This window comes from Papilio polytes, unplaced genomic scaffold, assembly GCF_000836215.1.
Source record: "Papilio polytes unplaced genomic scaffold, Ppol_1.0 DF824303.1, whole genome shotgun sequence".
NCBI lineage: Eukaryota > Metazoa > Arthropoda > Insecta > Lepidoptera > Papilionidae > Papilio > Papilio polytes.
The window spans coordinates 474762-492049 of record NW_013524901.1 but is presented as its reverse complement, the minus strand read 5'-3'; the positions used below and the strand labels follow the sequence as shown (position 1 = coordinate 492049).

Below are 17288 nucleotides of genomic sequence, written 5' to 3'. Positions count from 1 at the left end.
CGCTGACCCAGCAACGACGGTCATAGTATGGATGCGACCTATAAAAAATTTACTTGTAATTGTTTAACTCGACGTTTATTTTCCATTGACGAAATGGTTTTAGCATTTTTGTCTCAAAATTTTAGGGGGATGGACAATATATTGTTGCATCGGTAAACTACGGTACGACATTTTTCTGAAGTCACATTTGAATGAAATCAGAAGTGACAGGTGCAATGAAATGCAAATACAGGTTACAGGACAATATAGCATATATTATTAATATTATTAAACTATAAGAACATTAATTAATTACTCTCATGAGCATGTACTGTACAGAGTTTTACTAGACATTTAATTGAACGCATTTGTTAAATTGCGATATAAAACAATAATAGCGCCTTATTTAAAAAAGGCCATTCCACTCTATGATCTACACAGCTACTTTGCTGTGAAAGCAATACTGTATTGAGTTTTTAGCGGTCGCAGGACTCAACTGTCGTCTGATAACGAAAAATATTGGGTTGCGAACCTTTTTACACGCGAATGTGTGCGAATATTGATTTAACTATGTGTTTTGATATCGCTTATTTGGACTGAAAAAGCGAGTCTGTGTTAGCGTATTTATGACACGACAACTGACCAGGTACTGAGATGTCTATGTCGTTTATACGCTTTTTAAAACAGCTATAAAACATGTACAACAATAATCTACAAAATCATTAATTAAAAATATCGTAATTAATAGCATTGTACCCACTTAAAGTACAATATTCTCACAGGAAAGCGTTAGCCGCGGCGTGCTGGGCCGCGCACCAGCTGGCGGCCTGCCGAGAGTCTAATGAAGAAAACAATCGAAATCACTTAAAAAACCACCGATCCGATGTCTCTTAAGTGTTTCTTATTGTTTTGACCACTTCCTACGTCAAGTGGCGATCGTGTGGCGTAAAGAAAACTTTACCAATTTACGTTTGCGGTTAGTTAATAGTATTATTCACCTTATTACGACGGAATAAGGATATAATTAAATAAAAGAGACCGCAGAAAATCTTTGGGGTTATAAGTGGTTATTGAAAGCAAAATGATTTATAAAGCGCACTAGAAATATTGTTTGAGAGGTTGTACGATCGCGGGAAAATTGATTTTGAAATTAATATCATGTTTTATAACCACTCGGTGCTTTGTTCGATTGGAATTCGAATAGTTTTATTATTCTTTTTGTAATTAATACAGAAGCTTTAAAAGAAGTTTTAAATAATGTTTTGTTTTTAGACCTTTTGAAGACGCTTGGACAAGCTGTAAGATCTCTAGTTTTTATCGGTAAATAACATTTATATTCTTTGACAGCCACAAAGTAAATGTAAGTCTTTAAGAACAGCTGCTATTATTTAAAGATAGCTGAAACTTTTTCGACATTCAATAAAGTTGACTATGTAATTTAAAACCATATTTTCAAATAGTAATGTGGCAGAATGGCATTGAATTCGGTTCTCAACACTTACAGACGCCATGTTGGCCGCCATTTTTCCTCCACCAGGATTTGGCGCTATCTCTCCGCGCCGCACTCTGACCGACATATTCTAAGGAGCCAGCATCATTGAGCAATTGAACAGCAATGCTGTCGAGTCGAATATATGAACATCAAAAAGTCTATTACAAATAGTACCAAAAACCAGCGCACAAATGTTTTTCTCAGATCAGATTGCAGATCGAGCTAACCTCAAATTCTTATGTGAATGTCTCAGTAATTAAGAACTTGGTGTTTCCAAGGGCTATCGATGCAGGGAATGGTGGATCATTAGTTGATTGATGCACAAACTGTCTAATACGTGTACAAATATTCATAAGAATGACGCAGATAATCTTGTACTCCTTTTCCAGACGCTGTTCGACTGAGCGACTCTACGGAGGTTTTATTTCAAGGAAATAATATATTTTTACGATTCTCACACCATCTCACGTCTCGCGATCCGATGAGTTGTGTGTCGCAGCGCGGGCGACGTATGCTGTTCTATATTCAAATTGAATGGCTTCTCGAACGAGCGCCATTTTGTCATCGTCACGCTAACCGACAAAATGGCCGACGGTAAGCAGCTTTGTGAAATGTGTTCAGTTCGGTTAAAATATGCTTTTAATATTTTTATGTTTTAAATTTATTTTATAACTGTTCATAAATTATATTGGGATACATTACTAGTTGAACACATCGACAGGTCGGCATTTGAATATCTCTTACTTTTTATTAACTCCTTATTACCGGTATTAGTTAAGCCAATTAACAGGACCGCATTTACAATCACCCTCTTATTGAATTATAGCAGTTAAGGACTTTACGTTTGATATGAAATGCACCTTTACAATTAACATTATGTTAAAATAATATTGTAACTAAGTGTAAGTGTATGTGTTATACATAGTAATCTGCAGATTATACAATTGTTATGTTTAATTAAAAAAAAAAAAACATTTTAGCACAACTCTAATTTTTGCCAAATGGTTTTAAAATGTATCGCTTTAATTAAATATTTACTTATTATAATTTTGTAGGTATAAATCTGATTTTGCGTTGAGAATTTAGCATCGATTGCGGAGTCCGTATTGCGAGTGCATTGTCATCCGAACAATAGCCCTTTAGTTAAGGCAGAGGGTTCATTAGGGTTGAATGGGATAATATTAACACGGAAATGACGAATTACGCATTACATATATCGCCTCCATACTACATTACCTTGTTTTATACTGTTAAGTATATTTTATTGATGTAATAAGTTACAGTTCTTAAAAAACTTAAACTTAACTTAAAAAAATTTTTTACTTTCTAGGTAATTTTTGCCAAACATATTCGTTCACAATGTGATAATAAGTAGATTTAATAAACGTAAAATTTACTGTAATAATTCCGTCGTAAATTACCTTATATTTGTAATTAGTTATATTCATAATTTATTTGATAAAAAATTCTATTTAAGAGTTAAAATAGCAACCCTATGCGGGGGCTGGCACCACAATGCCTGTGTCCGCTACATATAGTTATCTATTTAAACCTGGATTAGCACTCGATAACCCGTGATTAATGGCGACAGCGACGGACGAAAAGTACCGTTAGCAGAAAAAATATGAATATAAATTAACGCCATGTAAAAATAATGTTCATTATATGAATGAGGTACGATGTCACAGTACGAAAAAGGGTACTTTTTGATAGAGATTCTTTTTAGAAAATCATTATTATGACTTTACGATGCTCAACACTAGTAGAAAAAATTGTTTAAACATATTTTTAAGGGAAATTAGGAAGCATAATTTATGTGAATGTTTCGATAGCGGAAACTTAAACTAACATATAGGAAGAATACTTCATTACAATAACATATATGATTTAATAATAAAAAGTTAATAAGCACTTAACATGCTGACCGTACTCGGCACGCGGGCGTATTCGACGCGAAGTGTGTAAGGTGGCGCTTGCGGGAAGCAGATAGTGCGGACAGTCCGCAAAAGCGCGGATAATCCGCGGACCCATATATCCTGCGCTGCTGACGCTCCCTGAATGTCCTTTTATCAAGGAAGAACAAATTGTTTCTGGCAGTTATTAGGTTTTTAATTTAACAAAAAAAAGTTCAGCTTTTTTCTTTTGTTTTTACACTAAAAACTATAGCTAATTTGCACATATTTCGATTCTACCTCAGCTCCATCTATTGTACGTAGAAACTGAGATATAGTTCTGTTTAATCCCAGATTGAATTTAGTTACATGCGGCACACTACAGCATGCATGACACTCGCATATGTAGATTTTCAACTATACAGGCTGCTCTAAAACTATGAAACACAAATGTATTTTTTGCGATGTTATATTTTGCATACTGTGCTTTTACCAAAACGCAAAAGATATCCATGTTGCGATGCATAAGTATTTATTTATAGTTATAATCGCCTAAAGGAAACCCATTAAGTTGAACTTATTTTTACCACCTCAGTTTCTTCGAGGACAACGATAGGAATGACATTATTTTGAATAATAATGTTTTGTTTGTGGAAACTCTGACATATGTACTCATGACCATTAGTTTCTACCTGCTCCAAGACAATTAGTATAGCTACTAATTTTACTAGATTTCACTAGAGCAAAAGTCGACTATTGGAACTCAGAAACACCCTGTATTCATGAATCAAGATAGTCCACTTCCAGGATTATGTAAATGTGTATAAGACGGTGGGAGCCACATGTCCTGTAGCACGTGACGGCCTTCCCGTGATCTGTCTCACCTCGTACAATACATTCAGTCTACCTCAACTATCCGACAATATCAGACACTCATGCTTAATTCGATTAAAAGCGATTCAATTCGACAAAATCGAGATCAAAGTAGTTTAAAAACCCAGTCTAGTAAGAGAAAACACATTAAATCTCCGATCACAGAATTCGGCGCATATTGAAAAACGAGCAAATTTTAATAAATCGCCGCCAACATTCCCCATTACGACCAAAAGTACCTTATTTCATTACGACAGCCGTTCCATTAGTAGATACGCCAAATTCTATTAAACTCTTTTTTTGTAAAAGCATCGTTTCAATCCGATTCTTTTAGCTCGAAAACACATTTAAACGCGACTCTATTGTAAGGGAAAAAGGTGTCAAATTCGATTAAAGTTTTAGTTTGAACATTTGATGATTTTTGAAATTCGCGCGGGGAACGATTCGAAAGGGTGTACGATTCTAAATTTAAATTTATGTTTTGTAAGATTTGATCGCGTTTAGCGGCGGCGCGGCGTGCGCCATTTTGAACGATGCGATAGAATTTTTACTAATGATTTATATAAATTTAGGGGTTGTAATTCAGAGCTATTTGTTTTAATCTTAAAAACATAATCTACGAAGCTAGATTGAAGTCCTTGTAATAATTAAATTAAAACATTCGATTTCAAACTGTAGTAAATGACCAAATTCATGTAACTATCTTCTGTCAGTACCTGTTTTGTTATAATTAACACTACTAAAGTATATTTAACTAACTATAAAAACTTTACAGACACGTTAAAACTTTCCGATAAAAAAGCTATAAATATCATCGAATGCGTTTTAAAACTTCTCTGAAAAACGAACAGTTGTTACCGATATAAGTTGGAATAATAAAATCGTTTGTGCACTCCATTGCCTCGTAAATGCGATTTACAAATTTATAATCGATTTAAATTCGATTTCATATCGATATGAGGTTTAACCATACCATTTGTATGAGTGACCCATCACGATGTGTGGGGTCATTATTGTTATTTATTGATTGTTCTTATATATGATTCCTTTGTTATATTGAATAATATTACATTACAGTCTGAAAAAAATCCTTAACCATTTTTCACAATACCAATGTTTATTTAATGTATGCGATCAGTAAAAGCAATCGAAATTATTAACTACAGTTATTCTGACTTATAAAATGGAATTTTAATTACCATGAAACATGCTGAAACCCATCTCATTTGGTGAAAATATTTTCTACAACGTTTGGTAAAAAAGTCGAGAGAAAGCAATTAGACAGATCGAGAAAAACACCTCGAGCGTGGTATCTTAATCCGTGCATATACCAACTGTCAAGTCCTGAGAGAAAAGCCGTAGAAAAAACGCTTATCATGATCTCCGACACCCGAACAAAAGGGGGACGGATATTTAGCATAATGAGTGACGTCTCTACAACGTTTAGGGGGACAGGGACAGCAATATACAGAATTATAAGCGCTAGAACAGGACGGACGAAGTTTACTGAGGACAATATCACAATCTTGTTTCTAGGCCATTTCCTTTAATTAGTGGTAGAGGACAGCAGTCGATTTATTTCGGCCGTTACGGTCGAGATAGACAGTCAAATGCTGCGCCGGCCATTGTTGCGGTAAGGGTTGCCGCTTTGTATATTGCCTTTGTCACTAAAGTATACCTCCTTAACTTGGAGCAGTTAAATCGCGTCTTAGAAATTCTATTGTTTTTTTACATCTAGGCTATTTAACATACTATTAATTTTGGTACAAATGTAAAGTTTTTTTTAAATTTTAAATGAATCTGTTTTCTTGTTTTGTTTTCATCGAGGTCACTTTAAAAGCTAAGGTCATTTTACAGTTTTGAATTAAACTTAAAAGTACGTCGATAGATATGTTACCTTTAAATCAACCCTTTATAAATGTGTAACGGACAATAAACGCGACAAGGGTTGCGACCCTACTATAGTGAAATATTAGCCACACAGTAGTAATACAGTTTTATGAGCTATGTTGTTTCCGCTGACTTGTATGCGTTGTAACAAATTGACTTCGCAGGTTTTAACTAGATCATTTTTTTTAAACAATTGTGCAAAGTATTCTTTGATCGCCGATTCAAATTTTCTGTAATTTCTTCACCATAAAGCACGACTAAACTTACGCCCAACTGTTTAATCGCCCTGTGATTGCTATGGGTGTATACGGTGGTGCACACTACTAGATTTTTAACTGTGCAACTAAACACTTAAATTGGTTGCGAAACAATCCACAACAGTTGTGCAATAGTTTAGTCAAAGGTGTGCGTCCGCTCATTGTATTTTTTTTTGTCTTTTTTACGTAAATTGGCAACAGCGTGACAAAATGAATCACATTCTCTGCACTCATTAACCCACTGGTATCAATATGCTATCCTTATATTCTTGGCAATGTTTTTCGTCCTTATTTGAAATCTGACGAAAAGCTACAAAAAAATTAATCATAAATCACAGGGGGCAGACGGACCGACCGACAGAATATAAAATGAGATGTTCATTATAGTAAGGGGATGCGTTTTATTATCGTTTTTTGATTATTTCGTATGAATTTAAATCATATTCTCTAACATTGTTCAATATTTTATAATATAAAAGGTGTAGTGCTTTATAAAGAAGCCAAAACTTTATTTATTTACAGAATCATAAGAAAAAAATATTACTCAATGTTTTCTAACATTAAAAAATGATAGAGTTTTGTTATTTTTAATTGTCGAAATTATTAGGAACAAAGGATATTAATAAAGAAAATAGGAAAGGAATAAGGACATAATTAATGTTATTTTTCAGCAAGAAGAATAATTTTAATTACCTTACTTCGAGAAAAAACTTCGAAAAAAGAAAACTCCCCTCTTTTCCGGCCACAATAGAGGACACTTATTCACGCGACGTTTCCTGCCCTGTGTTCGCGCGACATTGTTTTTTTTTTGTCTTGTAGGAGCTCCGCGAAGTTTTTCTGTTCATTTGTTCCCTCGACCGCCATTGTCCGTCGAGCAGGATTTCTTGAACCCATATTTCACGCTCATATTGTCAACAATTTGCTTTATAAGTACGAGAGTAAAGTTTTCGTTCTCTTTCTATCCTTCCGCGAGCCAAGGACTATGAAAATACGTAGGTAAAAAATTTTTTTAATCATCTATAAGATAGATATATAACCAACTCTTTTTAAAAATTAACCATATGGCTAAAACTTTTTATTACTTACTAACAATCAAGTGTTAATAGTTACTTAGGTAATCCCTTACAATAAGGGCAGTCCTTAGTAACCAGTAAATAATTCTTCGTGTTGCAGTTGGAGATTTCTGTCCAGTGATACGATTAGAGCGTTAAAAGATATTGTATCTCAGTATTTAACTGAGATAAGTATAAAAATACTCTTATATTATCTGGAAATAATTGTTAGTACTTGCCACTAACAAAGCTCAGTATTTGAACAAATAAACATTTGCGCAAGGCGGCGCCGTAATGCGCATTGTATTATTTCACAAAGCTTGTATAGCGCGACTCCATCTTCTGCATACTGCACACATATTTTCTAATTATTTAATTCTCGTTTAATTTAGTGTGTATTGAAATATTGCAGAACGTTAGTTACGAATTTTGAAAAAAAAATTGAGAAATCGACAAACTAATCAAAAATCAGAAAAAGGCAATTAGTAAGTTTGTTAACAATTTATTAACTTAAAAGAGTACGGCGAAGGAAATATCCAAACAGTTGTCTTGTGTATACTACAATGCAAACTCTTTAAATAGATTTATTAGTAGTAACTACATAAAAATATATTTATTTTATACCGAGTATCAAGATGTCGACGTCGGCATAGTACTTGCAATTGTAGAGCATATGCGCTAGTGGTATCCTGCCATCTGATCCTCAACGATTGTACTCTAATGGTAATGGTCAGCGAATATGCCCTCACTGACAGACGGGCAATTATCTATATGTAATCAGAGAGCCAGTACAAGTCGATACATGGATCATTGTTCTTGCATGTAAAGGTTCTGTAATAAACAAACTTTGATAGATTTTTCTGCGTGTTCTGTTTAGCCCCATAACCTTTGCTTGGCATATGCCTCAACCATTTGTCACAATGATCAGTTCTATTCCCTCATCCAGGATATTTCAACATTGACCAGATCATAGGTCCATCTTTTGGGAGGCCTACTAATGCTGTCTTAACCTCTGTGTGTCCGCTGTAATGTAATTGCTTTAAAATTTTACCTCACCTCTACGTGTCCGCTGTAATGTAATTGCAGCGAACACGTAGAGGTGAGGTAAAATTTTAAAGAATTTAAAATAATTAATTATTGTGCCAATTTGTTAAGTAAAGTCATCAAAAACCTATTTTATTAAAGATTTTTTTTCTAAACTGTGACTGTATTGAATTTGAAGTGCTTACATCTAATTCATAGCATCTCCTGCATTGCTGTAGCCACCATACGAGCACAAAGGGAGGTCCCCAAACGCAATACGATGAACATTTACACGCCATATGCACTTTTGGGCTTAGCAAACTCCCTCGGGCATCCCTCGGGCTAATGAAACGATAGAATATTTCGATTATTAATTATTTTAGTTGGATTTTGTAAGTAGAAATAAAAGGCTGTAATATAGTTGCACGTTTAGTAAGCATCGATAAAATGCCGGTTACCGCTATAAAAATATCTGAAAAGAAATATAGATAAAGGCATTAATGATCAAAAAAGGAGGGAAATTATAATCACGCTTTTAATATTTCCAGTATTAGATAGAATTGTGTAATCTAATAACTGTAAAAGACACAAATATAGTCCGAAACATAAGCGAGATTTTTGTCCTGATTGTCGATTGTTATTTAAAAAAATACGATCATCCTGATGGTTAAAAAAGCCGCATTTACCCCTAAGCTAGCGACGGCCGCTTCAGAGGCCATATGTCGCGAAAAATTCCAACATAATTGCATTATACAACCCCAAGTTGAGTGCGCCCGCGTTTAATTACGACTATCCACTTAGACATATGTGGCGCGGCTTCCAATGGGGCTGCCAGTCTGCACTTGCTTGCCGACTCTCTTATAACAACTCCGGTGTTAAATTTCTTGCAACATTCGTCAAAACTGTGTGTTTGTGTATTGTACGCAATACACTATATAATTATATGCAATCACTTTATATTTTTAGTACTAACTGTTGCACGCGACTTCGCACGCGTGAAAATATACTCACAGATAAGAAACCTTTCTAACGGTGAAAGCATATTTAAAATCGAAACTAACATTAACAAGAAAATTCTTATTATACAAAGAAGCAATACTACCTGTGGTGTACGAAATAAAACACAGGAATAGTTCGAAATGTATAATCCGACTAACTTAAGTATGTACAATAATTGGTATAACCCGACAACTAATATACAGGTACTTACAACACAATACCACTTACTACATAATCTTATAGTGTAGTTTCCAAAAACATAAAAAAAATAAAAAAAGAAACAAGTGAATTTAGAAAATTGATTCCCGTTTTTTGTGATAACATTTTTCTCAGCCCCTTTAGTCCAGTTGAAGCTACGAATGAGTTATCGATCGGTAAATTTCAAAATACAATTCTTTTGAAAATGCATTTAACATGTCACATATGGTAATGCGTACCGCCATGGGGGCGTATTGTCCGCCGCGGCTTTTACACCATATGGTCCCAGATTCATAAACAAGTGCACACCGAATCACTCTAATATTTCCGATTATTACTATGCCTTAACTATAAATACTATAGTAATATGAACTCTAACCCCATCGACATAAAAGCTACTCCTTAATCAAACCACTATTTAGTGTAATAATCATTTACATACGAATATAGACTTTAATCAACTAGAAACAAAGCTCAAAGTTAAATTCATCGCGTTTATTACAAAAATACACTACCAGCAAGTTTTAAATGCATTGAAACTACAATTGAATTGGCAAATGAAACTTACAATCAGTGAAATATAAACCCTAACACATTGTAATACAGTTCATTTTGGATTGAAGTTCGTTAAAATGCAATTCAAACGATTAACAGGGTGGTTGATCTAAGAGTGAACTATTGTGAAGGATGATTACATTGGAAGCTGGTATTACTGGCATTGTACTGTACCATATGTTGATGTTGGTATTACCCTCGTATTGCCGGATTTAGCTAAATATATTTTAATTGTTTGTTCGTCTGTACAGGTGTCACTGCAATTGAGATTGATGAATTTTTATTATTATAATACGCTAAACATAACAAACAGCTTCACGGAATGCAGAGAGTCAAAAAATGTATAGAGGAAGCATACTTGACACTTCAGTTGAGACATTTTTCACATGATCCTCACTAACGCTATTGATAGGTCTCTCAAAACCACATATCAATATAGTTATTTGTATTAAAATTAATTGTCAATAGATGTCATTTAAATCATCACCAGCTCACTATATGTCCCCACCGAGGGACTCGGAGTCTACCCTAAGTGAGGGTGACTAGGCCATAGTCAACCACGCTGGCCCAGTGCGGGTTGGTTGACTTCACACATATCTCTGAATATGTACAGGTTTCCTAACGATGTTTTCCTTCACCGTAAGAACGTCGGGTAACTTATGTACATATGAAATTTCGATAAATCGAAAAACACACAAACACACAAACACAAGTACATGGCGAACCCAATACCTGTAGATTACAAGTCAAGTGCTTAAACCACTGAGCCACCGACGCTCAAAATTTAAATGCTTATGTTTTATTTCGTGAGACTATTTAGTTTATTTTATAACAAAAGCTGGATCTCATAGTTTTGTAAAATGTTTTACAATGTCAACACGAGCACATGAAGAGGCTTACTAAACTTCACAACTAACAGAGTACCTTTCGAAGAAGCTATTGATGAAAATTGTTGTTCACTGTGCCTAGTCTATATATTTCTTAAAGCTTTAGGTTTAGTAATCTTCTAGTTACTTCAATTTAATTAACAACAAATATAATTCAATCAAAGTGTCATTCAGGTGGGAACAGTTATCAGCCGATTGTAATCAAGACGCTAGTCTACCGGGACTCAGAGACAAAGATTAGGTCCGTAGGTCCGTAACAGTTAATCTGTCTCGCATCGTCCCCTGAGGCTCTGCCAATCCAACTTACAGCTGCGGCCTGATCGATCATCTGACAGTTTCTACGTTTATTTCATTATTTGTTTACTTCATCTGTGATTTTGTTTTCTAACTCGTTGACAACGTGGCGAGAAAATAGATCAATCGGCTTTCAAAAGACAAAAGATAACAAAAGACAATCGATGATAGTAAATGACGATCGCTAGGCTCGAAAAAACAATTCTTTTTATCGTCTCTAAGAACGAGCGCACACTTTTGACTAAGCAATCAAACAACCGTTGTGCGATTTTCGATTGTTTTTCAGCCAATTCAATTGTTTAGTTGCACAATTTAAAACCGAGTAGTGTGCGCACCTCCATAAAAGTTTATAGGAATCAAAGCGACATTCGAGAATGTATTCGGGTGTACGTACGCTTTTATAGCTAGTATATTTGTAGCTAGTATATATTTCATACCATTTATAATATCAAAACACTTACGTTACAGTTTGTGTAGTCTACGTGAATTAACAGTTTATCTAAAAGCCACAATAAATAGAACTTAAGGCGATGTTGTCCATGATAAGTAATTGGGGACGCGTGGACTGGATTATTTAGCACGTGACTCGAATGCAGGGGCAAGGGAGGTGATAACAACCCCGAGAATATCTTTCAATAAACACATCTCCCTTGAATGGCTTCAGATTGTTTGTGGTTTCTTTTCACATATGGTTAAACACTTTTTAAATAATACGTTACGGGATTTCTACATTACATTGAAGCAGAAGAGACAGAATTAATAACCAGTGTATTAAATTTATAACGCTTTTACTCAAAACTAGCTATTGCTCGCGACTTCGCACGCGTGATATTAAATAGATAATACAAAATATAGCCTATGTTACTCGCAGATAAATGACATTCCTAATGGTGAAAGAATTTTTAAAATCGGACCAGTAGTTTTTGCGTGAATCAAATACATACAAAAATACAAAAATACAAATCTTTCCTCTTCATAATAATAGTATAAATATAGTTATCTAGACTTTGTATGGGTTAACAACCGCAACTCACTTCAACGTGTTTAATTGGATAATACTGAAATTTTCTCTAAACAATCCACAAGTTACACAGGAACATGTCATCTAGTCAATAAATCAGTAAATTTATTTCGTATTCAATTATAAAAAGGAATAGAACTGTTTAGAACTTAGACGTATAAAGACAGCGAACAGTCAATCTATCAGCCTGCAGTGTCCATTGCCGCGGAACTCCTCCGGGGCCCGAAATCAAACGTCACTCTCGACGTGACTATATTGATGACCAGAGCACTGCCAGTCTTCTAAAACTGTTTACTACACTTACGTTATTTGTGTTGTTTTTATTGACGTTATAATCTTACTACGATTTTATAAATGCGAAAGTTTAGATGGATGGATGTTTGTAAGAGTTTGTAACCTAAACTGCTGAACGGATCTTGATGAAATTTGGCATAGATGTAGAGGCTAGTTTGGAATAACACATTTTTTAAAAATTCCACGCAGACGGAGTTGCGGGCGAAAGCTAGTACTTCTATAAGTTACGTCGTCACGATAAAGGCAATTAAATTGAAGTTAGAAAGGCATTTATTCATTATCAGAGCACTGTTTGAATTACATTTCATAAAAGCAAAGATTTAAGCTGGCTCGTAAATGAAAACTTCATTAAGGACATCAAATATGGCGCAACCAAAAACTCATTAACGCCTTGCGTAAAAATAAATGTAGCAGATTTTCTCGGAGCGCCAGCGAATGGACAAAAAAATGGCTAAAACCTGACAAATAGCTTTCCTTTAACGTCTGCGCCCATCTTATTATCGTTACCCACTACCGAACAGAACTCATTTGGTTCTTTCTTTTACTTCTACATGACTTCCCAAACAATCGAATGCTTACTCTATGTCTTTGATGATAAGTTTACTTTTACCTTGATAGCATTAATTGTATTAGCTTTAAGTTTTGGTAAAAAAAGATGTGTTTTGTTGCCTTCGTCGTAAGGTTCATTTTAAATTGTTTCATCGTCTAGTAGGATATCAATTTGAGAAGAAGCGTCTGTGTTAATAGCATTATTCGCAATCTCATCCATACACTCGGGGGTTGCGCCGTCTATGGACGAAGTATCATTTTTTTTATGCGACATATAAAACATATTTATTGCGATCTTAACGGTTGGAGTTTTTCTAGTGCCTTGTTTGGTGAAGATAAAGATAGAAGAAAGATTAAACTTGCTTGCAACAATCGGATATTTCACGATTAAGGCAATTTCAGACAAACTTTTGCCTTAGGTTGCTGAGAAATCGTAAACATTGACAATTTGTATTAGATTAACTTCGAGGGTTTAATGGTTTTGTTTTGATTACAACGAACATATTTATTAAAAAAAAGAAACAGTTAATTGAATGTTAGACAACTGTTTTTTACATTTAGTTACTGTAAAACATAATACTGATGTCCAGCAGTAGGCGAACAAAAGTTGATGATGATCCTTGTGTCCTTAATACGTAAAATTTTACATGAATAGTCTACATTTTTTACTTTAATTCCATGTTAGAAACTAACTTCCTGAACATTTAACATAATATTTTAAAAACAAAATCTATTCGGGAAAGATTAATAGTAGATACCGACAGCAAATGTACTAAACATTATTAAAAAATCATCTTGTTTTTCTCCGACGCTACAGATTACGACGATATAAGCCGGCACCCGTTACTCACATCATACTGTCTTTGTCGATCTGACCCTACTACTCAATGCGCTCTCAATTCGCGCCAGTTATCTTGACCCGCTGATTGAGCTTCACTCGCTGTCGCTCAGACTGCGGCCATTGGTCTGTACAATCCTTTCCCGCCCCCCTGCTCGCACTCCATTGGTCCGATACCACGCCTACGCGACTTAAAAGGCCGCGCTAAGGGTAGTTCTTAACCCCACTTATATATTTTTCACCCTTATGTTACGCTCGCATTCGTAAAGTTACCGACGGCTAGTACGCACGCGTGTCTCCATCTACCAACTCCGATACAAGTGTCAAAAGTTTGAGTTCGTGTAAGTTTTTTAAATGAACAAACAATGACAATGGACGTTCAAAATAATTACCAAAATTATAAAGAATCGTCTCCCGACACCAAGGAGACGAATTTCAATGTCGAAAGTGCGCGATCGACGCAAATATCGAAGAGTGAAATGCAAACGACTGTACTCAACCAGAGCAAAACTTCGAAACGATCTTTTGATGTCGCTTTCCTAATGATGCCGGACGACAAAGCAAGACAGAAGCAGCCGGAACGACAACTGAGAGTTTCCAAGCAGTTGTTCAGCACGGAGGAGTGGGAACAGCCGACCAAGAGAGCACCGGAAGTATACAAACATCACGAACTGCCTATCGACGTGTTGGACGATAAGGACCAAGACGAAGAACGGGTACGAATCAATAATAATATTTCCCCTGGATTTGGTTCCGATATTAACATAGACGTGGGTACAGATGAATATCCAAGTAAATCCACGTACTTTAGTGATTCCGATACATCTGAACGATCTCGAAGTCGCCCAAACTCCAACGAAAGTGCGGCCAGGCAGCCTAAATTTTTACCCGAATATAAAAGTAAAATTTTTGATGATCCCACGTTGATAAGCATGCAGACGAGAGCCAGATACGAGAATAGATTTGGCGAAAAATCTCAAGACATGTCGCCGAAAAGCGCCTTCACTAAAGTGTCAAACTTCACAGTCAGATCACCGAATCCTTCAGTAAGTCCCGACAACCTTCACTATCAGAACTCTATAAGCCCTCCACTGGCAGCCTCGAGTCCTCCGGCAAACGTTTTCAATAAAGCAAATGCTTTCTCCAATTTAATTAGCCCCGCGCACCTGTTAAACGGTAATAGTTTTTTCAAAGGCCAGAACATGCCATCTTCCCCTAACTATCCAGAATCGAGCATGGTGCCTCAAAGAACGCCAAATTTCAAAGGAATGGAGTATCAAGGAAAACAGCTGGAGCATAAAACACCACAAATATCACCCAACAAAATGAACTTTTTGCCATTCAGACCAGAGATACCGTATCTTCAAGCGGGATCATCCTACCCATTTGGCGTACAAAATTTCCAGCAGCCAAATGCCGACTTTATGAAGTTTCCCGTCTCACCGAGGGAGTCTGTCAGTCCACTGATAGCGAATCCTGCTGCAGCTATACTTAGCACTCTGTTGCCGCCGACATTAGCTGCGTTTTCTTTACCGGCGCAGAACGTTTGCGCTAAATGCAGCATCAGTTTCCGGATGACCTCCGACTTGGTATACCACATGAGAACTCATCATAAAAGTGAAACGACCAGTGACCCTCATAGAAGGAAACGAGAAGAGAAGCTTAAATGTCCCGTTTGCAATGAGAGCTTCAGAGAGAGGCATCATCTGACTCGACACATGACCGCGCACCAGGATAAGGAGGGCGACATGGATGATGTATCACCAGCTAACTATAAGAAGAGCAAACAATTTTACCCTCACAACGGCTCTGTTCTTAAATGAATTGCTTTGTAGATGTTTGACGTTTACTTGGAAAAAGATACGTTTTTATCAGAAATTATCAGTTTTAGTAAAAATCTTCGAACCATGTCACATAAAACATGTTAAACATTATAATGGGTTCACCTCGTTGTTGTTATTTAATTGTATTCTAATTGTGCAATATTAGTTGTAAGTATTTATTTTGTAAATATTTGTTTAATAGACCATTAAATAAGTTATGTAAATTTAATAAATGTGTTTTTCATCCCTCATCCCATTAGTGATGTAACAAAATTAATAATAAAATCATTTTAATAATAGGATTTTTTCTTCTTGTTTCGCAGTCTGTACTACGTGTGCTACATACATTAATCTGTCAACCAATAGCATCTTTAGTTTTAATTGGTCTCATTTTAAATAAAATTCGTATCTTTGATTTTATCTCTTTATTGGACGAGACATCCATTATTGTTATATCCCAGCACTAACAAGGCGTAGCAGAACTAATTCAAATAGGGAGAGTCGATAAAGCTATCAAACTATTCTCTCCTGCATCAGTCCCAAAGCGTGTAAATGTACCACAATTTAATTCTCAGTGAGGAAGTTACTTGTCAATTAATTTAGAGATCGTTTTTAAATAACTATTTTAAAGTATTATTATTTTTTGTACTGTATTTGGTATAAAAGTTCTGTGGTATCCAAATGCCTATACTTTTTATTTTGCTACAACGTTAAAGACAATACACAAAAACAGAAAACAATATTTGTACTTAAAATAATCTGATATTAACTCTTAATACTGAACTATTAACGAACCCTAATGATTATTTCTTCGGTCATAAGTTCGTTGACCGTCTACAATAAATTCGATCAATCGTTATAATTATTTTTGAAATTATCTCGTTTAGAGATTCATGCTAAAGTTACATACTAAATAGGAGGGTTCACGACAAACTAGCGTGTCGGTACACGCGTGTCGGAGCAGGCGTGTCGGAACGAGGCGTGTCGAAATCCTTGCGAACGACTTTGTTCCCACATCTCGTCTGTAGACGAGATATGGTACTACGAGCCATTGCACCGCTCGCCGTTGTGAATTGCGGTGGGAAATCCCACTGTTTTTGATTAAACTTTGAGAACTGTGAACATTAAGGAATATATAGAGATCGAGTTTGGTAGACAATTCTGTCACTCCGGTATTTTTAGTGAGCGTACTGAGGTTGCTGACATATAACTCGAGAAGAGAACCCAACTAACGGTATATCCGGCCAACATCAAAAATGGTTTTTCATATATTTTAACGTGACAGTAGTATCAGAATTATCCTTTCTAATTTGATGTCATCAGTCTTGATCGTTTCTTCTAATTCACTATTTTAAAAGTGTTTCTAAATTAT

General features: G+C 35.5%; 1 protein-coding gene across 1 annotated transcript; it reads left to right on the top strand.

Annotated features, from left to right (window-relative positions):
- Positions 1-14458: 14458 nt before the first annotated feature.
- Positions 14459-15916, top strand: LOC106100490. Its single transcript, XM_013279358.1, has one exon. The coding sequence runs from the start codon at positions 14459-14461 to the stop codon at positions 15914-15916; it is 1458 nt and encodes a 485-aa protein (XP_013134812.1).
- Positions 15917-17288: the final 1372 nt, after the last annotated feature.

Excerpts from the sequence above, each read along its gene's own strand:
- LOC106100490 (XM_013279358.1), top strand. The coding sequence starts at position 14,459 with ATGACAATGGACGTTCAAAATAATTACCAAAATTATAAAGAATCGTCT.